Consider the following 26,484-nt stretch of genomic DNA (forward strand, 5'->3'; position numbering starts at 1 on the left):
CCCAAGCATCCAACTGCATGGGGCTCTTACTAGTATATGCGCGTGCATAAAGTACATTGTCCAGTACAGCATCGTGGTCTACGTTGAAGCGATCGGCAATGTCCCGAAGGCGATCTGGGCGGCTGGAGCAGACCAGGATTAAGGACCCAATAAATCAATTCCAAAAAGCATTAAAACAACAACTACCTTAAGTAAGGATGAGAAGAAAGACAATGTGCCTGCAAAGGTATTCTGGATGACATATTCTACTAAGCACTTAAAGTCTATCTATACCAGATTCTATTTTTCCTAAGTGTCTCAATTTATAAATACCTTAAGTAATAATAACAGTCATAGAAATGATGAAGCGGTAGTGAATTTAAATATGATATTATCAAATCTTTACAACGGCTTTGGAAGCTAGTTCTTACGGCCTATATTACATTTCACAAGTGGAGACACCGACAAAGAGAGATTAGGCAAATGACTCAGGATTATGCAGCAAATCAGTTATAGGAGAAAAACCAGAGATTTAAGATTGGTGAATCTCTTTTGTTCTCAATTCTATAAACATAGATAGATCTATTCTAGGAAGATAATATCACTGAATTATAATTCAAGTCATTTCAAAGTGAATTAATTCACTCTCTTTATATTTCTCTCCTGTTCAATACAAAATAGGTTAATATACCATTAACCTTGTACTGCTGACAAACTACAAACTTGACTATGGGAACCAAAGGGTCATAAAAGTAACCTCAAGGGTCCAGAAGGGAATTACCAACCCAGGGTTTTGGTTTATTTAGGGTTTAAAACTCACCTTCTTCTAAAGAAGATAAGTTAGCTTTCTGAATTTAGTAAAGTCATGAACTCATTGCCGTCGAGTTGATTCTGACTCATACGACTCTATAGGACAGAGTAGAGCTGCTCCACAGGGTTTCCAAGGCTGTAAATCTTTATGAAAGCAGACTGCCTCATCTTTCTCTCTCAGAACTGCTGCTGGGTTTGAACCATGGACCTTTTGATGAGCAGCCGAACGCTTAACCACTGCACCAAAAGGGTCCTAGTAAACTCATAGGGAGGCAAATTCAGTGTACTTGTAAGGGTATGCAGGAAGATGTTAATAATTACTTACACTTGTCTAAACTTAAACCTATGCTAATAATTACTTATACCCTTACTTACACCTTTGATGGCAAGGGGTTTGGTTTTTGGTTTATCTATTTGTGAAGGACTAATAAACATTTTTCTTTAGGTCTTTGGTGATCTCAATAATATGTCTACAGAATCATTTGAAGTAAAATGAGGTAAAAAATAAAATACATGTCTGTGGTATCATTTCACTTTGTTTACACTATTTATATAACACTGGTCAAAATGAGAAGGAACAGCTGCAAATATCCATTAATAATCGGAATGTGGAATGTATGAAGTATGAATCTAGGGAAACTGGAAATCATCAAAAATGAAATGGAATGCATAAACATGGATATTCTAGGCATTAGTGAGCTGAAATGGACTGGTATTGGCCATTCTGAATCAGACAATCATATGGCCTACTATGCCGGGAACGACAACTTGAGGAATGGCTTTGCATTCATCATAAAAAAAAAAAAATTTCAAGATTTATCCTGAAGTACAGCACTGTCAATGATAGGATAATATCCATACACCTACAAGGACGACCAGTTAATATGACTATTATTCAAATTTGTGCACCAACCACTAAGGCCGAAGATGAAGAAACTTGAATGTTACTCTGCATTTCAAAGACAAACACCATTTTTACCAACTTCTGCAATCTGAAATGGATCAAACATGCAATCAGGATGCATTGATAATTACTGGTGATTGGAATGCGAAAGCTGGAAACAAAGAAGAAGGAATGGTAGTTGGAAAATATGGCCTTGGTAATAGAAACAATGCTGGAGATCGCATGATACAATTCTGCAAGACCAATGACTTATTCTTTGGAAATATCTTTTTTCAACAACATAAATGGTGACTGTACATGTGGACCTCACCAGATGGAATGCACAGGAATCAAATCAACTTCCTCTGTGGAAAGAGATGATGGAAAAGCTCAATATCATCAGTCAGAACAAGACCAGGGGCCGAACAGAAGAGACCATCATTTGCTCATATACAAGTTCAAGGTGAAACTGAAGAAAATTAGAACAAGTCCACGACAGCCAAAGTACGACCTTGATTATATCCCACCTAAATTTAAAGGCCATCTCAAGAATAGATTTGACGTGTTGAACAGTAATGACTGAAGACCAGACGAATGGTGGGATGACATCAAGGACATCATACATGAAGAAAGGAAGAGGTCATTAAAAAGACAGGAAAGAAAGAAAAGACCAAAACGGATGTCAGAAGAGACTCTGAAAATTGCTCTTGAACGTTGACTAGCTATAGCAAAAGGAAAATAATAATGAAGTAAAAGAACTGAACGGAAGATTTCAAAGGGCAGCTCAAGAAGACCAAGCGAAGTACTATAATGAAATGTGCAAAGACCTGGAGATAGAAAGCCAAAAGGGAAGAACAGGCTCGGCATCTCTCACGCTGAAAGAACTGAAGAAAAATTTCAAGGCTAAAGTTGCAATACTGAAGAATTCTACAGGAAAAATATTGAATGACACAGAAAGCATCAAGAAAAGGTGAAAGGAATACACAGAGTCACTACACCAAAAAGAACTGGTCGATGTTCAACCATTTCAGGCGGTAGCATACGATCAGGAAGCAGTAGTACTGAAGGAAGAAGTCCAAGCTTCACTGAAGGCATTGGCGAAAAACAAGGCTCCAAGAATTGAAGGAATACCAACTGAGATGTTTTGGCAAACAGATGCAGTGCTGGAAGTGCTCACTCTTCTAAGTCAAGAAATCTGGAAGATAGCTACCTGGCCAACCAACTGGAAGAGATCCATGTTTATACCTATCCCCAAGAAAGATAATCCAACTGAATGTAGAAATTATTGAAGAGTATCATTAATATCACACCCAAGTAAAATTCTGCTGAAGCAGCTGCAGCAGTATATCGACAGGGAACTGCCAGAAATTGAAGTTGGATTCAGAAGAGGACACAGAACAAGGGATATCATTGCTGTCAGATGGATCCTGGCTGAAAGCAGAGAATATCAGAAAGATGTTTACCTGTGTTTTATTGACTATGCAAAGGCATTCGACTGTGTGGATCATAACAAATTATGGATAACGTTGTAAAGAATGGGAATTCCACAACACTTAATTGTGCTCATAAGGAATCTTTACATAGATCAAGAGGCAGTTGTTTGAACAGAACAAGGGGATACTTTGTGATTTAAAGTCAGGAAAGGTGTGCGTCAGGGTTGTATGCTTTCACCATACCTATTCAATCCGTATGCTGAGCAAATAATATGAGAAGCTGAGCTCTATGAAGAACAGGACATCTAAATTGGAGGAAGATACATTAACAACCTTTATTATGCTGATGACACAACCTTGCTTGCTGCAAGTGAAGAGGACTTGAAGCACTTACTCATGAAGATCAAAGACCGCAGCCTTCAATATGGATTACATCTCAATACAAAGAAAACAAAAATCCTCACAGCTAACTTTGGTGAAGGGTAAGACAGTATACAATACTGGGGAAGCCAGCACAACCTGTACAAGGCAAGGTCATGCTAGCTCTATAGACACATCCAAACTCCCTGAGGGACCAAATTGCTGGGCTGAGGGCTGTGGGAATCATGATCTCAGGGAATATCTATCTCAATTGGCATAACATAGTTTATGAAGAATATGTTCTACATTCTACTTTGGTAAGTAGCGTCTGGGGCCTTAAAAGCCTGTGAGCAGCCATCTAGGATACTTCACTGGTCTCACCCCTTCTGGAGCAAGGAAGAATGAAAACTAAAGATACAAGGGAAAGATCAGTCCAAAGGACAAATGGACCACATCTCCAGTGGCCTCCACCAGACTGAGTCCAGTACAATGAGATGGTACCTGGCTACTACCACTGACTGCTCTGACAGGGATCACAATAGAGGGTCCCGGACAGAGATGGAGAAAAATGTGGAGCAAAATTCTAACTTAAAAAGAAAGACCAGACTTGCTGGCCTGACAGACTAGAGAAACCCTGAGAGTATGGCCCCCGGACACCCTTTCAGCTCAGTAATGAGGCCACTCCTGAGGTTCACCCTTCAGCCAAAGATTGAACAGGCCCATGGAACAAAACAAGACTAAAGGGTGCACCAGCCCTGAGGCAAGGGCTGGAGGGCAGGAGTGAACAGGAAAACTGGTACTAGGGAACCCACGGTTGAGAAGGGAGAGTGTTGGCATGTTGTGGGGTTGTTAACCAATGCCACACAACAATGTGTGTACTAACTGATGAGAACCTAGTTTGTTCTGTAAACCTTCATCTAAAGTACAATTAAAAAAAAAATTCCTCACAGCTGGACCAGTAAGCAACATCATCATAAACAAAGACTGAAGTTGTCAAGGATTTCATTTTACTTGGATCCACAATCAACAGCCATGGGAGCAGCAGCCAAGAAATCAAAAGACCCGTTGCATTGGGAAAATCTGCTACAAAAGACTTCTTTAAAGTGTTGAAAAGCAAAGATGTCACCTTGAAGTCTAAGGCATTTCTGACCCAAGCCATGGTGGTTTCAACTGCTTCATATGCATGTGAAAGCTGGACAATGAATAAGGAAGACGGAAGAAGAACTGACACCTTTGAATAGTGGTGCTGGAGAAGAATATTGAATATACCATGGACTGCCAAAAGAACAAACCAAACTGTCTTGAAGGAAGTACAACCAGAATGCTCTTTAGAAGCAAGGATGGCGAGACTACATCTTACACTCTTTGCACATGTTATCAGGAGGGAATCAGTCCCTGGAGAAGGACATCATTCTTGGTAAAGTAGAGGGTCAGCGAAGGAGAGGAAGAGCCTCAATGAGATGGACTGACACAGGGGCTACAACAATGGGTTTAAGCATGGCAGTGATTGTGAGGATGGTGCAGGACTGGGCAGTGTTTCTTTCTGTTGTACATAGGGTTGCTATGAGTTGGAACTGACTCGATGGTACCTAACAACAACAACATACTGTAAGTAACTGTAAAGCAAAGACCATTTATAATCTTATTAGTGATACTTTCAACTAGTTCAATAAATGTTGAATTGAATTGTTTTTAGGATTTCCCAATCATCTATAGCCTAACGCACTACTATGATCTTCTTAGGGCGTGGCTTTGCTTGTCTTCAGAGCTTCAGCGATAGACACTAAAATCTTCTATTGCTACTTAGCATACCCAGTAGATGTCTTCAGTGAACAAGCAGAAGAAGAGGCAATAAATACCTTTCCTACCACATTGGTTTCCACAAAGTGTGGATATTACGTTACTAGGGGGTATATAAGTTAGGCTTAAACTGAAGGGGAGTTCAAGTCAATGTACAAATATTTATTAGCCAATTACCATATTAATTAATTACCATATTAAACAATTACCACCACAAGGCATCGTGGAGCATATAAGGAATCATAAGACAATCCATGCCCTAAAACCAAACCATTGACCTTGAGTCAATTCTGACTCACAACCACCCTATAGGACAGAGTAGAACTGCAAGACTGCCACATCTTTCCCCCGCAGAGCGGTAGTAGGTTCGGCCCACAACTTTTCAGTTAGCAGGCAAGTGCTTAACCACTGTGCCACCAGGGCTCCTTTTACTAAGGAGACAAAATATAAACATACAAACAGAAAACTATCAAGAGACAGCAGTTTAAGCGTGAGACCCTGAAGGAATGAGAATGTTCCATGCGGCCCTCCAATATCCTTGCCCCTACAGCAGTTCTTCCCATTGCCTCCTGCGTTTGACTTAGCCCCTAACTGTTGCTCTCTGTCCTTCTTGATAAAATCCAAAATGCTGTTAATCTGCAAGAATAATTCCTCCCTCTTCCGAGAACCATAGACCAACTATTTCGAAAACCAGCAGAATCCCAGCTGAGCCCCTCTTGCTAAAGGCCTGTATAACATTCCACCTTCCTGCCCCAAGTTAGAATGTTCCTCAGAGCCTTCCCATGCCCAGGATTTCCAAAGTCTTCTGTGAGCTGTGCTCTGTTGTTTTTCTTTCACACGAGTATTTTAGATAGTAAATTCTATAAGAGAAAATTGGGGAAGATAAGCCTTTCTAATTTAGGTAATCAGGAAAGATTTAAAAAGGCAGGCCTTGAACTGAGAGTCTTAAAGGATTTGTACGATTTTTGTGGTTTTTTTAAATAAGGTGGGGGTAGAGGGAGCAATGACCCAATAGGATAGAAATACCATGCAAATTTCTCTATAACTGGCCAATTTAGCATTCCAGAATGAGAGAATAAAGATATTTTCTGACATGCCAGGGCTCAAAATTTACCACCTGGAGTGCTTTTCTGAAAGAATTACTTGAATAGGTACTCCAGCAAAACAAAAGCACAGGAAAGAAGATTCGGAGTGCAAGAAACCAGTGAACAAAGAAGATAAGAATCTTTATAATCTAAATAATAACTGCTGTTCTCAAATTTTATAACAAAGCATTGTTCAGAGGCAATGATAACTGATTAGAACAGACTGACCTCATTGCCTCTAATAGTGGTAATAGTGGATAATGTGATTGGAGAGATAAGGTTGTCAATGGTCTTCCCTTTCCTCCGAACCTGATATCTCCTGAAACTACTATTCTGTTCATTGGTCAGCTACACAGTGCCTGACTTCCTTAATGCTTGTGTGTAACAAGCTTCTATGATCTCACTCTCTCTGAACTTTTAATTTCCAACTTCAGTGATGTTTCTCAGTCTGTACCTTCAAACCTTCAACATCTCTATTTCTGACCACTCTTCTCTTCTTGAAATTTTCCCTTTGCTTGTCTTCTACAACCTGATGTCCTCCTATTTTTTCTGCCTCTGTGGGCATACCCCAAAGTTATGTTCTCCGTTCCCCTCCCTTCTTTTTGGTAAGCTCTCTTCCTCCCTGGCTATTTCATCCATTCCTATGGGCCTACTCTTTCTGACATTTCCAACTGCCATCTGGGTCTCTCCTGTACCTCAAATTCAACACATTAGAATGAAACATCAATTTTTCTCTGAAATATGAACTTCCTAATTCTGTCATTAGCATCACTATTTTTCCAGTGTCTATCTAGACAAAAAATCTGAGCGGGGTTTCTCACAACTCTTCTTTGTCTACCAAATACAATCATCAAGTCCTCTCACTTTTCCTTCCTAATATTGCTTGTCCTTTTCTTTTTATTCCTACTGCTTCCAACCTAGATTAGGTTCTCACTACTTGTCTAGAATATTACAAAAGTATTCAATTTGCACCCACCATCTGGTCTCAAAGCCCTTCATGTCTAAGACCCAAATCACCTTACCAGCCTTGCATTCTAGGAAGACCTTATACCTCACTTACACTGCAATTCTGCTATCCAAACAGGTTCTACCCATTTCTCTTCTGTGCTTTTGGTCTTTGCTTCATGCCTTCCCCTTCATGTGGGGCCGTGAATTTGAGTAAGGAAAAAAATCTTCTAACTATTAAGCAAAATCTTTGAAGAAATAAGAGGACTGAAGATAAAATATAGAGAAACTTTAAATGTATATTGCTAAGTGAAAGAAGCCAGTCTCAAGAAATCACGTACTATATGAATCCAACTATCTGACATTCTGGAAAAGGCAAAACTATAGAGACGGTAAAAGGATCAGTGGTTGTCAGGGGTTCAGAGGGAGTGGTAAGGGATGAATAGGTAGGGCACACGGCATTTTTAGGGGAGTGAAACTATTCTGCATGATACTATAAAAGTGGACACATGACATTATGTATTTGTCAAAACCCATAGGACTGTACAACACCAAGAAGGAACCCTAATATGAACTAAGGACCTTAGTGAATAATAATATATCAACATTGGTTCATCAGTTACAACAAATGTCCCACAAGGAAGCAAGATGTTAGGAGAAACAATGTGTAGTGGGAAGGAGTATATGGGAACTCTCTGCATAAATTTTCTGTAAATCTAAAACTGCTCTAAAGTATGTTGCTGTTGAGTCCCTTGGAGTCGATTTTTGACTCATAATGACCCCGTGTGACAAAGTGAACTGTCTCGTAGGATTTTTTAGGCTGTAATCTTTACAGGAACAGAGTGCCAGGTCTTTCTCCCATGGAGCCACTGGGTGGGTTCAAATCTCCAACCTTTTGGTTAATGGCTGAGTGCTTAACTGTTGTGCCACCAGGGATCCTTTCTCTAAAATATAAGGTCTATTAAAAAAATGAATAAGATATAATTTAATCTCATGTATTCCTTTTGTCAGTTTTATACCAAACCCATTTGGAAAAGTGAAACATTATTAAATAAAGAGTCAAGAACTTGACCAGTGATTATTTTCCTGTCTTTCCTCGTTATTGTTGGTTTATGGGAAGGTTACTAGAATGATATATTTCAAACAAACTCTCCTCTGTAGTAACATTACTATTATCACTACTGGACTAGCAGCTTGTTTAAATAAAAAGGTTACAAAGTATTTTCTGTATCAATGAAGATAATCTTTCCTCCTTGGTAGCCACCTGCTCCTGGAAGTTGAGCTGTCACTAGGGAGCAATTAAAAATTAATTAATATTAATAGGAGTGAATAAACTTCGTATAAATGAATATATAAATTAACATGGAATTTATGCAGTTGCTACTCTTTAGAAAATTTAGCAAAGAATCATGATACCTTAGATTCTAAACAGCATGCTATATTTTCATATTACCAGTGGTGAATTTCAGTGGTGAAGTTGTAAGTATTCTGCCAGCATAGGAGTAACTCAACAAAGGATTTCAATATCTCTCACAATGAGAGATAGTCATGAAAGTTAGTTCTCCCAAAGAATGGAAGTATAATTTAAATAGTACTAACTTTCTGCCTATAAGAAATAATCATAAATAGAATTTATGCTATACAAGTCATTTAAGTAACCTTTTTTTTTTTTCGATGTATGTTAAATTTAAAAATGCATTGACTTTACAAGGGAGTTACTCTGTATCAGGTACATGCATTATTTCATTTACTTTTCAAAAGAACTCTAAGGTTTGGCATTATTACTAATCCTATTTTTCTGATGGGAAAAATTAAAGCGGTGAAGCAACTTGTCCAAGGTCACACAGCTGTTCATGGCAAAGCCATGACCGGAACCAGGCACTTTGATTCCAGAATCCCCTTCTTAACCACTTTGCCACACGCCTTCTACTTGGGTCAAAACATGCAAAGTAGTGAAAAATGAGATATTATTGTTTATTTGATTTAGAAAAATTTGTTTTTAAGTTGTTCTTAGAGCCAATCCTAATCCATGGAAAGTAAAGAATTCTAGTCCTCAACAGATTTTGTGGCATTCTTGTAAAAAGGATATAGAAAAGAAGAAATGGGAAAAATGGAGACAATCGATCCTTCTCCCCTCGAATACACACAAATACCCATATACCTCCTCCATACTTCCACTCAGGAGTTCATAGTCTAGCATACACAACATCACCTCTGATATTACACATTCAAAGAACTGCTCTGGTAGCTATCTGTATAACTATGGACAGTTTACTTAACCTCTCTGAACTTCAGTTTCCTTGCAAGTTTGTTCAGATCACATGAGATTATATGAAGTACCAGGCACACAGCAGATGTATGGTAAGTGACAGCTATGATTATTGCTATTGCAATTATTATTATGGTTGTTACGTATCCTTACCACAGAGAGTATGAGAGAGCTGGGTTTTTCCAGTACGAAATTCTGTGAAATATAGAGAAAATAATAAGAAAGCATGCATAGCTGCTTTTTAGATATTTTTATAAAAATAAAATATGGCCTTAGAATATCACTGGTTTTCTTTTCAAACTGTCAAATCTCACTTATAAGGTACGTCTTGTGTCAAAAATGGATTCCATATGTATGAATACCAGCAGTAAAAAATAAATTTAAGGTATTTTTTCATAGACCTGTCCTTTGGATAAAAATTAGTTTAAGTTTTCCTTAGGAATAGTCATATAGAGTTTAAGACATCACCCTAGGAAGGAGAGTCCCAGGCTCCCCTACTAAGCTGAGATCTTCAAGGGGAAGCTAAAGTAATCTTAGATGGTTAGCAGCAGAAGCAAATTCTCTCTGCAAGAAAACTTCCTCACTCACCAGTTTAGGCCCATTGAACTCCCACATGTTAAAATTAAGCAATAAAGTAGAAAAATCAATAAATATATGAGAAGATAATTCACTAACACTGAGGGTCAACAGAAATATCGAAAACCAGATGTATTTCCCAAGGACTGCAAATACTGGGGTTGTCTGATGCAGTAACATAATTATGTGTGAATTGATGAAAAAAATTGGATAAAATCCTAAAAATGATTTTTTAAATAAAAGTATTATACAGTTTAATTAGGAGTGAACTAACAGTCCTTGAAAAAATGACAAATGGAATGCCTAGAAATGAAAAATATAATTATTGAAATAAAAAACTCAATCGATGAATTAAATAGACACAGCTGAAAAGAGAAATAATGAACTAGAAGATTTAGATGAAGAAATTACTCAGAATGTAGCACAGAAAGTAAAGGAGATGAAAAATATAAAAAAGAACTTAAAAGATACTGAAGCTACAATGAGATGGTATAACAGAGGTCTAACAGGAAACCCACGGAGAAAGAATAAAGAAATTGAAGGAGAGGCCACACATAAAGAGACAATGGTGGTAAAATTTCCAGACTGCTGAAAAACACAGCTCCATAAGTCTAATGGTACAGTGACTAAGCGCTCGGCTGCTGGCTGCTAACCAAAAGGTCAGCAGTTCGAATCCACCAGCTGCTCCTTGGAAACCCTATGGGGCAGTACTGCTCTGTCCTACAGGGTCGCTATGAGTCAGAATCAACCGGACGGCAATGAGGTTTTTTTTTTTTTTAATAGGTCTAATAAGCATCATATCTTCCAAATAGGATTAAAAAAAAAAAAAGAAATTCATGCTTAGATATATAGCATCAGTGAGAGTGCAGTACAGCAAGATCAAAATAAAGTAGCCAGAGAGAAAGGACCGGCTACCTACACTGGAATGACAATTAAAAGGAAAGCAGACTTTCAACAGCAACAATGAATATCCAAAATAGAATAATACCTTCTCAGCTCTGAGAGACAAATAGCTATCTAGAATAACTACCAATCTAGCTAACTAGAATTGTCTACCTAGCAAAATTATCTTTCGGGAACAAGAATGAAATAAAGACAACTTCAGGTAAGTGAAAACTAAGAGAGTTTGCTATTAAGAAACTTTTAAAAATATTTCTAAAGGCAAATGATCCCAGAATAATACTGCAGTATAAGAAGGCATGGTAAGCAAATAAAATGGTAAAAATGTGTCAGGATGCAAACAAACATTGCCAGTAAAGAAATAATGATGGTAATATATAATAATGCTTAATTGGTAAGGTTAAGAAGAAAGAGAAACCTAAATCTGATCATGATTTCTAGATCCAACTACCAATTTATAGAAACTATTTTTTTTTATGAGGACAGAGGAACATGTAAAATGACACCACAGGTATGTAATCTGAAAAATCCTGACTGTGGGAAACTACAGGGCAAACAATCCAGTTTTCTCAACAGATAAATTGCAAGGAAAAAAAAGAAAGAGAGATGAAGGAGGAAGGTATAGATTAAAATTATTTAAAAGATATAAAGTAATTGCAAATATATGTACTTAATTTTCTTACTAAAATAAACTCTAAAAAAAGAATAACATTTACAATTGTAAATTTAAGCACTAACTTGATATTTGGAAGATATTAAGGAACTGTTCATTTGTTTGAGGTATGTTGTATTCGAGCTCTGGTGTGCAATGGTTAAAGCACTTGGGTGTTAACTAAAAGGTCGGTAGTTCGAACCTACCAGCTTCTCTGCAGGAAAAAAATGTGGCAGTCTGCTTCCATGAAGAATTACAGCCATGGAAACCTTATGGGGCAATTCTACTCTATAGATTCGTTATGAGTCAGAATTGACTTGACAGCAGTGGGTATGCTGTATTGAGGTTACGTTTTTAAAAAGAGCTGTATATTTTTGAGATACATACCAAATGTTTATCGATGAAGTAATGTCTGGGATTGGATTCACAATAATGTGGAAGGGATGAAATGGATGTTAATTGGTCAACATTGACTATGAATTGATGATTGTTGGGTCTGGGTCATGGAGTACTCAGGGGTTCATTATACTATGATTTCTATTTTTCTGTACATTGGAAATTCTCCATAACAAAAATGGGTATCTTTTTTTTTTTCCTTAAAGAAAAAGGAAGAACTAAAATATTGGACAAGGAGTCCCTGAGTGGCACAAACGGTTAAGTCTTCAACTAGTAGCCGAAAGTTGGTGGTTTGAATCCACCAGAAGCACCTTGGAAGACAGGCCTGATGATCTGCTTCTGAAAGGTCACAGCCTTGAAAACCCCATGGGGCAGTTCTGCTCTGCACACATGGGATAACCATAAGTCGGAATTGACTTGACGGCAACTAACAACAACAACAAAATATTGGACAATACCATGTAAATCTGGAGGACAGCGTTCCAAATCCTTTACACTATTTAAGAGGGGGTTTAAGAGGGGGTTTAACTTTAGACTTTAAATATGTATTATACCATATGCTACAACATGATGAATCTTGAAAATGTTATGCTAAGTGAAAGAAGACAGTCACAAAAGACCACATTTTGTATGATTCTGTGTATATGAAATTTCCAGAAGAGGCAGATCTTTAGAAACAGAAAATAGATTAATGGTTGTCTAGCACTGGGGAGCGAGAGGAGGAAACGGGGTGACTACTAACATGTATGTGATTCCTTTTTGGGGTGATGAGAGGAGGAAACGGGGTGACTACTAACATGTATGTGATTCCTTTTTGGGGTGATGAAACTGTTCTGGAATTAGTCACGATGGGAGCACGACTCTGTGAATATACTAAAACCCTCTGAATTGTATACTTTAAAAGAGTGAATTTTATGGTATCCAAATTATATTTCAGTAAAGTTGTTAAAAAAAATACTTATGGTAAAATTCAAGAGTGAATGCCAAAAAGAAAACAGGGTGTATTTTTGAAACAAGAGAGGAGAAAAAAGGAATAAGAACTATTATATTTAAAGAAACAAACAACCAAAAAAACCCTCAGTCAATCTAAGGAAAGGGTAAGAAGCACAGTAGGACAAATAAAAATCAAAAAGTGAGGGAGTAGAAAAGTCCAAGCGTCTTAACAATCACAATAAATATGAACAGATTACCTTCACCAATTACAAGAAAGAATCAGATTGGATTGAAAAATCTGACACAACAACACATTTGCTGTTTACAAGAGACACACCTAAAGCATATGGATATGGATAGGTTGAAAGCTAAAACACAGAAAAAAATGTACTGGGTGCTATGGACTGAACTGTGTTCCCCCAAAATGTGTGTCAATTTGGCTAGGCCATGATTCCCAGTATTGTGAGGCTGTCCTCTTGGTGATGTGATGTAATTATCCTACATATTGTAAATCCTAACCTCTATGATGTTAATGGAAACCCTGGTGGCATAGTGGTTAACTGCTACGGCTGTTAACCAGGAGGTCGGCAGTTTGAATCCACCAGGTGCTCCTTGGAAACTCTACGGGGCAGTTCTACTCTCTCCTATAGAGTCACTATGAGTCAGAATTGACTCAACGGCATTGGGTTTGGTTTTTGGTTTTATGATGTTAATGGGAGCCCTGGTGGTGCAGTGGTTAAGAGCTTGGCTGCTAACCAAAAGGCTGACAGTTCAAATCCACCAGCCACTCCTTGGAAACCGTATGGGGCAGTTCTACTTGTCCTATAGGGTCAGTATGAGTTGAGATCGACCTGCAGGCAATGGGTTTGGTTTTTTGGTATGATGTTAATGAGGCAGGATTAGAGGCAGTTGTATTAATGAGACAGGACATAATCTACAGGATTAGGTTGTATCTTGAGTCAATCTCTTTTGAGACATAAAAGAGAGAAGTGAGCAAAGAGGAGAGAGATCTCATACCACCAATAAAGAAGGGCCAGGAGCAGAGTAAATCCTTTGAACCTGGGGTCTCTGTGATGAGAAACTCCTACACCCAAGGGAAGATTGATGACAAGGACTTTCCCCCATAGCCAACAGAGAGAGAAACCTTCCCTTGGAGCTGGTGCCTTGAATTCAGACTTTTAGCCTCCTAACTGCGAAAGAATAAATTTCTGTTTGTTAAAGCCATACACTTATGTTACTTCTGTTATAGCAGCACTAGATAACTAAGACACTGGAGATATATTAACTTACACCTGGCATCATTCATTATTATCAGACCAAACAGACCTTAAGATAAAAGCTTCATTAGGTATACCAGAACCAAACCCATTGCCATCAAGTCGATTCTGACTCATAGTGACCCTATAGGACAAAGTAGAACTGCCTCATAGGGTTTCCCAGGAGCAGCTGGTGGATTTGAACTGCTGACCTTTTGGTTAGCAGCCATAGCTCTTAACTACTGTGCCACCAGAGCTCCATTATTCGCGTAGGAGGGTTAATATATATATTAGTTATCTAGTGCTGCTATAACAGAAATACCACAAATGGATGGCTTTAACAAAGAGAAATTTATTCTCTCACCGTCTAGTAGGTTACAAGTCCAAATTCAGGGTGTCAGCTCCAGGGAAAGGCTTTCTCTCTTTTCTCTCTTTGTTGGCTCTGGAGGAAGGTCCCTGTCCTCAATCTTCCCCTGGTCAAGGAGCTTCTCAGATGCAGGGACCCTGGTTCCAAAGGACGCGTTCTGCTCCTGATGCAGCTTTCTTGGTGGTATGAGGTTCCCAACTCTCTGCTTGCTTCCGTTTCTCTTTATCTCTTGAGAGAAAAAAGGTGGTGCAGGCCACTGCACAGGGAAACTCCCTTTATATTGGATCAGGGATGAGACCTGGGTAAGGGTGGTGTTACAATCCCACCCTAATCCCCTTTAATATAAAATTACAATCACAAAATGGAGGACAACCACAGAATACTGGGAATCATGGCCTAACCAAGTTGATACACACGTTTTGGGGGGGACATAATTCAATTCACAACAATATACTATTAAAAAAAAAAAAAGCTCTGTTTACGAGGAAGAAATTAAATTCTGAAGTTGAATTCACCAAATAAAAGAGACTCAAAACATATAAAGCAGAAGTTGATAATATGACAAAGAGAAATTGATAAAGCCACCCTCTCTCAATTATTAATATGTCAAAAAGACAAAATTGTTAAAGATATAGAGCTAACGAGCTTGAACTAATTTATGCATATATACAATTCTGCACCCAACAATTAGAGAATACATATTTTCCTCAAGTACACAGGGAACATTATCACTAACCCCAATGAAATCCAGTGTGAAATTAGTAAGAAAAAGATAAATTAAAAATTCCCATAGATTTGGAAATTAAAAAAAAAAAAACTTCTAAATAACTCATGGATCAAAGAGGAAATCACCACGGGAATTAAAAAATACTTAGAACCAAAAGATACAACAATACTAACATCAAAACTAGTGGGACTCTGTGAAAGTGATTCTTTGAGGAAAATCTGTAGACTTATTTAAATGCTTGTTTTAGAAAAGAAGAAAAGCTGAAAATCAGTGAGGTAAGTGTTTATCTTAAGAAGTTAGAAAAAGATTAGTAGAATAAACCCAAAGAAAGTAGAAGAAAGATCATAAAGAGGAGAAATCAATAAAATTGAAAGCCAACATAAAATAGAGGGGACCTATAAAGTGAAAAACCAGTCCTTTGATAAAACTGATAAAATTGAAAAACCATAATTGGTCAAGGAAAAGTGAAAGGAGGTATAATAAACAATATTATAAATGAAAAAAGGGACATACTTCACATAAAGCAAAGATTAAAAGATTAATAAGTATACATGGATCAACTGTATGCCAATAAATCTGAAAACTTCAGATGAGCATATTCCTAGAAAACAAACCCTAAGAAAACTGATATGAGAGGAAATAAAAAGCCTGAATAGTCCTTTAACTAAAATAGCCTTTCTTATAAAAGTCTTCCCACAAAGAAAACACAAGGCTCAACTTGTTTTTAAGTTATGCTAAACTTTCAAAGAAACAGCTCATCAAACTTATGCAAACTCTTGCAGAAAACAGAAAAAGAGGACTACCCCGCATCTCTGTGAGGCCAATATAATCTGATACCAAAACCAGATAAGAACAATATAAACCAAACTCAAACCAAACCCCTTGCTGTTGAGTTGATTTTGACTCACAGTGACCCTATAGGGCAGAGTAGGGTCCCATAGGGTTTCCAAGGAGCACCTCATGAATTCAAACTGTCAACCTTTTGGTTAGCAACTGAACTCTTAACTGCTATGCCACCAGGGGTGAAAAAGTACAAGCCAGTCTGATTTATGAACATGGATCTAAAAATGCTAAACAGAATATAAGCAATACAAATCTAAAATGTATGAAAAAAGATACTACAGCTAACAAACCATGGCCAAATTAAGTTTATTTCAGAAATGGTTTAACATTTAAAAATATATGAATGTCATTCAACACAATAATAGAATACAGGAGAGATCCCAAATGATCATCTCAATAAAGATAGAAGAAGCATTTGTTAAAATCCATTATTCATTCATGATTAAAGTTCTTAGCGAAGCAGGTACAGAAGGGAACTTCCGTAACATGATAAAAAACCCCAGACCAAACCAGTTGCTGTCCAGTTGATTTCGACTCATAGCGACCGTACAGGATAAAGGGTATCTACAAAAAACCTACACCATCATCATTCTAATGGGAAGCTGTTGGAAGCATTCCCTTTAAAAGTGGAAGGGAAGCAAAACCAAAAAACCAAATCTGTTGTCACTGAGTCGATTCTGACTCATAGTGACCTAATAGGACAGAGTAGAACTGTCCCATAGGGTTTCCAAGGAGCAGCTGGTGGATTTGAACTGCCAGCCTTTTGGTTAGCAGCCAAACTCTTAACCACTACGCCACCAGGGCTCCAGAAGGGAGGCAAGGATGTCCATTATCAGCACTTCTATTTGTTGTTGTCTTGGAGGCCTTAGCCATCCTAGTAAGAAAAAAGAGATGGGAGTGGTGGTGGCAGGGTGGTGGTGGTGGCGCGCAAAGATAGAAACAAAGAGCAGAAATGAAAGGCATAAAGTTTAGGAAGGAAGAAACAAAACAGTCATTAGTTGCCAGTGATATGATTATCAATACAGAAATCTCAAAAGAATGTAGAGATTCTAAGAATCAGGGAAGAGAGGACCTGCTCTACATTCATGCAACATGAATTTCCTAGAAATAAGATCAGTCTCATTATTCAATTACCTTTTGAAGGAACGAGAGAAAAAAAATTTGTCCTCTTCTATAGGAATCAGAGATAAAAAGATGAAAAATACCAGTGAGACCCATCTGTGAATGCTGATATATATTTTAATTGCAGCCCAGACTGATCCTGTATTGTAATAATTGAGATTTCATCATAAGTTCCAAAATAGATACAATTTACTACTGATTGTTTATTTAAAATATAGATTTCATGTAACAAAATATTAAGGTTTTACCTACCTCCAAAAGCTTCTGTGATTGCCATGCTTTCAATTCCACCTCCTAGCAACTTACTAGAAACAGAAAGTAAGCGTTAGTTACAGGCGCAGAAACAGAGATAGCAAGAAAGGAGAAAGCGTTAGTAGCTACCTGTCTATGTATCTAACGTGAGCAGGGGATTCTTCATTAAACAGATGGCACTCTCTCTGCTCAAATCACAAATTCTACTGTGTATAAGCAAGTAGATCAACAATGTATGTTGTTGTTGGTGCTGTCGAGTTGGTTCCGACTCATAGCGACCCTGTAGGACAGAATAGAACTGCCCTACAGGGCTTCCAAGGAGCGGCTGGTGGATTTGAACTGCTGACGTTTTGCTTAGCAGCCGAGCTCTTAACCACTACACCTCCAGTGCTCCAATCACAATGTATAAGCCCTGCTGTTATTACTTCCAGGTATCAACAGGAGACAGGTTACGCAGACCTTAGGCCTCACTATTCTTTAGAATTGAATTGGTGTTTCAATAAGTGGTCTTAGTTATTAATTGGCCTTTTCATATTGTGCTGGGACTATGGTTCCAGAAATCAATTAAGTATCTTTTTTTTTTTTTAACATACTGAGAAACATGAAAAACAGATACTAGGAGAATCCAGTGATTGCCACCATGATTGGCTTATCTCACATAAGTCAAATTCTAGATGAACATGTCAAGATATGAAAATATTCTGAGTATGTTACAGGTAATGTCAGCAGTTAGAAGAGTAACTGTCAGATTTTAACAGCATACATTTAATTGGTAACCCAGTGTTTTAGTGTATTTGATGTTCTTGATGTGAAAAGACCTAAATTTAAGTCATGATCTCATTCATTAAATACAGCAAATATTGTGTTAACTGTGTTAAGACTTGGTAGGAGCACTTTAAACACCTTTGTAGTTTCCATTAGCGTGCTTTTGGGACATGATCACTGGATCAGACAGCCTTTTAAGAGATATGGAAAATCCAACAGAAATCCATAAAATTTACATAATTTAAGACAGCGATTTAAATATAAATCAAAGCAATGTTGGAAGTTATCCACAAACTTAGTGAGGGTTGCTGACTTCACTGAAGAGAAGAAAAATCGAGATACTGATCTGAGTAACCTGAATCTGAAGATCACCGGCTGAGAGATCCCTCCATTTGGAGGCATGCATTTGGAGATCCTACAGGGTCGCTATGAGTTGGAATCCACTCAACAGCAAAGGGTTTGGTTGTTTTTATAGGCCTGGTGGCGTAGTGGTTAAGAGCTAAGGCTACAAACCAAAAGGGCAGCAGTTCAAATCCACCAGGCACTCCTTGGAAACCCTACGAGGCAGTCCTACTCTGTTCTACAGGGTCGTTATGAGCCAGAATCGACTCGACAGTGACAGGTTTACAGGCCTGGCAACTCAACTACTAAAGAACGCTTTACTTGTCCCTCCTTAACTTGAGAAAAATCACTCTAAGTTTTGATAGCTCTGGGTCTCCCAGACAAAACTTCTGGTTGATACGCAACCTCAATCAGCTGTAACGATAACCCCAAAATTTACCTGGGAGGGTACTCCAAAATTATTCGGGATAACGTAATTGCTTCCTTTGTGGAACTAAGGACAATTTAGAATTAAGTATAGAAATAGTGTTTTTAAATCTAAGGAGATTTAAAAATAAACAGAGACACAAATCAAACCCACAGATTACTATTTTTGAATTAAATTTAGGAATAATTGTGCACACTTGGTATTCTGAGAACTTCTAAAATTTAAGCGAATTAAGCCTTTTATAATAACAGGTTAGTCTTTGATTGATTAAATGATATAGAGCTGTAATTTTTAGGTTGCTAGCTAAATTTATAAACATTGTTTGAACATTTAAAAGTGCCTAAGACTCACTATACTAATAAGCGTAATTTATTAGATCTACCAAAGATATTTAGGTAATTGGGAGGGTTTTGCTTGTTAATAAGACAAAACCCTTAAAAGGAAATATATTAAATCTATAAATATAGTTCAAAATGTTTAAGAGAATTTGCTTAGCCGTGTTATAAAAGCTCCCATAAAATTTGCTAGATGTATAAATGTACTTCAAGCTTAAGGAAAAATGTGTAACATTTTAATGAATCAAATATTCATTAAAAAAACGTAGTTTCAGAGTGATCTTTTCTGTGCACAAAAGCCAACATTAAGGGCACCAGAAAGTTCACAAAGATAGTAATAATTTCTCACGCACAATGGTTGTTAAACCACCATGTGGTACAGCAACTGGAGGATATCGAGCCATCTGAATCAAGTTGTTTTGCTGATAACTGGATTTTGACCAATTTGTGTTGTAGCAGGATTTCTCAAAGACTGCTCTTTAGCTGATACTTGAAAAAAGAAAAAAAAGGTTCTGTGATTTTGAAAATTTGGGGAAATGCTAATTAATAGGTGTCTTGTTTTACCACAGGATTTCTCCAAGAGGAATATGTAGCATATACACATAATACGTAACCAAATGTAGGTGAAGCGTGCACAGCTTGACCAAGGCAAATGGTATCACTAAGAAGTAAGCAAGGACACAGGATGTTTTTGGTAAATGCCATGACATATACAACCGTGTAATAACAGCTAAAAAACAGGACTGTGGGTACACGTGTATATACGTATGCATACAAGTGTTGTTAGGTGCCATCTAGTTGGTTCCGACACACAGCAACCCCATGTACAACAGAACAAAATACTGTCCCATCCTGTGCCATTCTCACAATCGTTATGCTTAAGCCCATTGTTGCAGCCACTGTGTCAATCCATCTCACTGAGGGTCTTCCTCTTTTTCAACGACCTTCTACTTCCCCAAGCATGATGTCCTTCTTCAGGGACTGATCCTTCCTGATAACATGTCCAAAGTATGTGAGACGTAGTCTTGTCATCCTTGCTTCTAAGGAGCATTCTGGTCCTACTTCTTCCAAGACAGATTTGTTTGTTCTTTTGGCAGTCCATGGTATATTCAATATTCTTCCCCAACACCACAATTCAAAGGCATCAATTCAATTCTTCTTAGGTCTTCATTATTTATTGTCCAGCTTTCACATACATATGAGGCGACTGAAAACACCATGGCTTGGATCAGGCACACTTCAGACTTCAAGGTGACATCTTTGCTTTTCAACACTTTAAAGAGGTCTTTTGTAGCAGATTTGCCCAATGCAACGTGTCTTTTGATTTCTTGGCTGCTACTTCCATGGCTGTTGATTGTGGATCCAAGTAAAATGAAATCCTTGACAACTTCAGTCTTTTCTCTGTTTATCATGATGTTGCTCATTGGTCTAGTTGTGAGGGCTGTTTTATGTTGAGGTGTAATCCATACTGAAGGCTATAGTCTTTGATCTTCATCAGGACGTGCTTCAAGTCCTTTTCACTTTCAGCAAGCAAGGTTGTGTCATCTGCATAACGGAAGTTGCTAATGAATCTTCCTCCAATCCTGATGCCCCGTTTCTCTTCATATAGTCCACCTTCTCTGATTACTTGCTCAGCATACAGATTGAATAGTATGGTGAAAGGATACGTTCCTGATGCACACCTTTCCTGACTTTAAACCATGAAGTATCACCTTGTTCGGTTCAAACAACTGCTTCTTGATCTATGTACCGGTTCCTCATGAGCACAATTAAGCGTTCTGGAATTCCCATTCTTTGCAATGTTATCCATAATTTGTTGTGATCCACACAGTCGAATGCCTTAGCATAGTCAATGAAACACAGGTAAATATCTTTATGGTATTCTCTGCTTTCAGCCAGGATCCATCTGACATCAGCAATGACATCCCTTGTTCCATGTCCTCTTCTGAATCCGGCCTGAATTTCGGACAGTTCCCCGTTGATATACTGCTACAGCCGCTTTTGAATGATCTTCAGCAAAATTTTACTTGCATGTGATATTAATGATATTGTTCGATAATTTCTGCATTCAGTTGGATCACCTTTCTTTGGAATAGGCATAAATACGGATCTCTTCCAATCAGTTGGCTGGGTAGCTGTTTTCCAAATTTCTCGGCATAGATGAATGAGCACTTGCAGTGCTGCATTCGTTTGTTGAAACATCTCAATTCGTATTCCATCAATTTCTGTAGTCTTGTTTTTCGCCAATGCCTTCAATGCAGCTTGGACTTCTTCCTTTAGTATCATCGGTTCCTGATCACATGCAACCTCTTGAAATGGTTGATTGTCGATCAATTCTTTTTGATATAGTGACTCTGTGTATGCCTTCCATCTTCTTTTGATGCTTCCTGCGTGGTTCAATATTTTCCCTGTAGAATCCTTCAATATTGCAACTCGAGGCTTGAATTTTGTTTTCAGTTCCTGCAGCTTGAAAAATGCCAAGCATGTTTGACATGGACTCAATTATGTCCCCCCAAAAAGGTGTGTATTAACTTGGTTAGACCATGATTCCCAGTATTCTGTGGTTGTCCTCCATTTTGTGATTGTAATTTTATGTTAAAGAGGATTAGGGTGGGATTGTAACACCCATACCAGGTCACATCCCTAATCCAGTATAAAGGGTATTTCCCTGGGGTGTGTCCTGCACCACCTTTTATCTCTCAAGAGAGTTGGGGACCTCATGCCACCAAGAAAGCAGCGCCAGGAGCAGAACACGTCCTTTGGACCTGAGGTTCCTCTGCTGAGATGCTCCCAGACCAAGGGAAGACTGATGACAAGGACCTTCCTCCAGAGCTGACAGAGAAATAAAGCCTTCCCCTGGAGCTGGCTCTCTGAATTCAGACTTCTAGCCTACCAGACTGTGAGACAGTAACTTTCTCTTTGTTAAAGCTATCCATTTGTGGTATTTCTGTTATAGCAGCACTAGATGACTAAGACAGTGTTCTTCCCTTTTGGTTTTCTATCTCCAGCTCTTTGCACATGTCATTATAATACTCTACTTTGTCTTGTGGAGCTGCCCTTTGAAGTCTTCTGCTCTGCGCTTCTACTTCATTTCTCCTTTTGTTTTAGGTACTTGACATTCAAGAGCAACTTTCAGAGTCTTTTCTGACATCCATTTTGGTATTTTTTTTCTTTCCTGTCTTTTTAAATGATCTTTGGCTTTCTTCATGTATGATGTCCTTGAAGTCACTCCACAACAAATGTACAGGTATGTATATGTGGGCATATATAGATGTACTCATATGCAGGTGTATATATACATAAATGTATGCATCCATAATTATTCACATAAACAATAAAGCACATGGGGGCACAAACACAGATACTTCTCAGACTTAACCAAATACCTCCCAGGATTGGTTTTATGGGGTCTAAAGGCTTAGGACCATAGTCTTGTGGGATAACTTGGTCAAATGGCAAAATATAGTAGGTAAAGTTTATGTTTTACATCTTAGTTTGGCAAGTAGCACCTGGGGTCTTAAAAGTTTGCAAGCGGCCATCTAAGGTACAACTATTGGTCTCTATGCATCCAGAGTAAAAGAGAAAGAGGGAAATTAAAAACCCAGAGAAGAAACTAGTCCAAAGGACTAATAGTGTAGGCGAACCACAACCTAATCTATCCTGAGAGCAGAAGAACTAGATGGTGCCCAGCTACCAATACCAACCATTCTGATTGAGAACACAATACAGGTAGTTCCTGAATTATGATGTATTAGTTACACTGAACTGCACTTACAACCATCTGCTTTTTGTTTCTGTATATCCTATCGTTAGTAACATGTACCACATACAACATTGCTGCACATAATTTGTTGACATTAGCATTCTCAGACGTTCACTTGCGGATGTTGAATTTTATAATTTACTGTTCAAAATGCTGTCATATTGATTTAGTTTTCTAAACTAAATCAGGGCCTTCAGTTGCTTGAAAACATGGACCCAAACACAGATCGCTTTGCTAAAGTCAATAGGCAGATCTGGGAAGCAGTGAGATGTCACCACGAAATATATGAAGGAAAAAAGAAAAGGACCATCCAGACAACTCATACTAATTTTCTGACTGGAAATGCTATCCCCATTCCCAGGGTAATCCAGGTGATCCAGAACCTTCCACAAGTGGAGTTATGACTGCAACTGACAAAATGCCAATGTCGTCCAACTCTTCTTCATCATCAGAGTAAATTTTTATGATGTGTGTATTTTTTAATGTATGTATGTATTAAAATACATCTCTAAGTTTATTTGTAATATTCCAACCCCCTAAGACAAATAAAGATCACATTTGTAAAAATACTGATAATAAAAGACAATAACAATGAAAACTAAAAAAAAAAACATAGGAGGTATTTGACTTACATCAGAATCAACTTACGATGGAGCCGTTGGAACAGAACCCTGTATAAGTCAAGGACTACCTGTAGATGGATCCTGATAGAATGGGAGCAAAATGTGAAACAGAACTCAAATTCTTAAGAAGTCCAGACTTACTGGATCAGCTGAGACTGAAGGACTCCCCAAGACTATTGCCCTGGGCTACTCTTTAAACCTTGAACCAAAACTGTTCCACAAGGTCATCTTTTAGGTAAATAACAGATTGGCTCATAAAATAAACAATACCATCCATGAGAACTGTGCTCCTTCAAAAAATCGTCTCTATGAGACCAAATGTTCAACATTTACTCAAAAGCAAAGATGAGAAGGCAAGGGGACAGGGAAACTGGATTACTGGAAGCAACAACCAGTATGGAAATGATGAGAAAGCTGACACACTGCAAAATGTAACCAATGTCACTGAACAAATTGTGTAGAAATTGTTAAATGGGAACCTAATGTGTTGTGTAAATTTTCACCAAAAACACAATAAAACATTTTAATTTAAAAAAAAAGAGAGAGAATATATAATACACTGTACAGTGAAATCTGTGAAAGCTGGAACTGAGTGGAACTGCCTTGTTTTTCCAGGTCTCACAAGTTTTCCACCTTTGACAGGTACAGTCTTACCACTTTTCTATTGCTCTCTATTAGTGGAAAATATTTTAATTTTCTTATCTGAAAGGTTTCTGCCTTACACGGGATTTCCAGCTTTCACAGGATTTACTGTATACCGTACTTCCCAAACTTATTCATTCAACATTTGTTTATTAGTTCATTCAGTCATTCAGGAAATATTTATAGAGCACTAGTTTGTACCACACATTGTTCTGTGCACTTGGGATAAAGCAGTGAACAAGAGCCATAAATCCTTATCTCATGGAGCCTATGTTCAAGTGGGAAATCAAAAAATGAACATAAAAAAGTAAAATTCATGGTAGGTCAGATGTTATTAAATGCTACGGATAAAAATAAAGTCAAGACAGAGGATAAGGAGTATAGGGAAAAGAAGGTGGGGAGTTTACATTTTCAAAGAGAGGGACCAGGGAAGCCCTTAAGGAGAAATGGATATCTTAGCAAAAACCTGAAAGAGGTGACATCTAGCCATATTAGGAAAGGATGTTCCAAGGAGATGGAACAGTAAGTGCAAAGTCATGATCTGGCATGTTTTAAAAGGATCATCTATCTGTTTCATGAAGATAAATAGTAGGGGGCAAGAGCTGAAGGAGAGAGTTTACTTAGAAGTTGTTATAACTATCCAGGGTAGATATTAATAAGTAGTTTAGACCAGGGAGGTAACAATGGAAGTGGTTAAAAAATAGTTGAATTCATATTCCCTCCTCACTCTTTCTCTCTCTTTATATACATATATGTATATTAACCTGTTCATTATGGAAAATTTCTAACATAAACAAAAGGAGACAAAAAATGTATGATGAATCATCATATGCCTGTCAGCCAGCTTCAGCAAATATCAACCACCAACTCATGGCTCATCTTTTTTCATTTAAACCTCCACCCATTTCCCTCTCTTTCCCTATTATTTTGAGCATATCCTAGACAACATATCATTTCATCCTAAGTATTTCAGTACTTATCTCTAAAAGATGAGGACTCTTATTTTTAACATAACCACATTACCATTATCACACTTAAATAATAATTAATTATTCCTATAAATAATTCCTATAAATAATTAATAATTTCTATAAAACATTTACTAACAATTCACAAGCACCAGAAGAGAAACTAGATAACTGGGAGCTCCTAAAAATCAAACACCTATGCTCATCCAAAGATTTCACCAAGAGTAAAAAGATTACCTGCAGACTGGGAAAAAGTTTTTGGCTACTGCAATTCCGATCAGTGTCTGATCTCTAAAATCTACAGGATACCGCAAAAACTCAACAAAAAGACAAATAACCCAATTAAAAAAAAAGGGTAAAGGATATGAAAAGGCACTTCACCAAAGAAGACATTCAGGTGGCTAACAGATACATGAGGAAATGCTCACGATCATTAGCCATTAGAGAAATGCAAATCAAAACTACAATGAGATACTATCTCACCCCAAGAAGGCCAGCATTAATCCGAAAACCACACATTAATAAATGTTGGAGAGGTTGTGGAGAGACTGGAATACTTATACACTGCTGGTGGCAATGTAAAATGGTACAACCCCTTTGGAAATCGATTTGGCGCTTCCTTAAAAAGCTAGAAATAGAACTACCATAAGATCCAGCAATCCCACTACTTAGAATATATCCTAGAGAAATAAGAGCCTTCACACGAACAGAGATATGCACACCCATGTTCATTGCCACGCTGTTTACAATAGCAAAAAGATGGAAGCAACCAAGGTGCCCATCAACAGATGAATGGATAAATTATGGTATATCCACGTAATGGAATGCTACTCAATGATTAAGAACAATGATGAATCCGTGAAACATTTCATAATATGGAGCAATCTGGAAGGCATTGTGCTGAGTGAAATGAGTCAGTTGCAAAAGGACCAATATTGTATGAGATCATATTATCAGAACTCAAGAAAAAGTTTAAGCGTAGAAGAAAATATTCTTTGATGGTTATGAGGGTGGGTAGGGAGGGAGGGAGA

The 26,484-nt window shown here is 37.8% G+C and overlaps 1 protein-coding gene across 2 annotated transcripts in view; it reads right to left on the bottom strand.

The window, feature by feature from the left end:
* Positions 1 to 26,484, bottom strand: part of DMC1 (DNA meiotic recombinase 1) — a 56,788-nt gene that overhangs the window by 21,163 nt on the left and 9,141 nt on the right. Inside the window, exons 6-9 of one of the 2 annotated variants that reach the window (XM_049884436.1) lie at positions 17,589 to 17,641; positions 9,718 to 9,759; positions 8,511 to 8,583; positions 31 to 122 (exon numbers count right to left, since the gene is read on the bottom strand). In XM_049884436.1, the coding sequence (XP_049740393.1) occupies positions 31 to 122; positions 8,511 to 8,583; positions 9,718 to 9,759; positions 17,589 to 17,641 (260 nt within the window). The remainder of the gene's footprint in view (positions 1 to 30; positions 123 to 8,510; positions 8,584 to 9,717; positions 9,760 to 17,588; positions 17,642 to 26,484) is intronic. The other variant, XM_049884437.1, reaches the window with a different exon arrangement.

This window comes from Elephas maximus, chromosome 4 (genome assembly GCF_024166365.1).
Source record: "Elephas maximus indicus isolate mEleMax1 chromosome 4, mEleMax1 primary haplotype, whole genome shotgun sequence".
In the NCBI taxonomy this organism is placed as follows: domain Eukaryota; kingdom Metazoa; phylum Chordata; class Mammalia; order Proboscidea; family Elephantidae; genus Elephas; species Elephas maximus.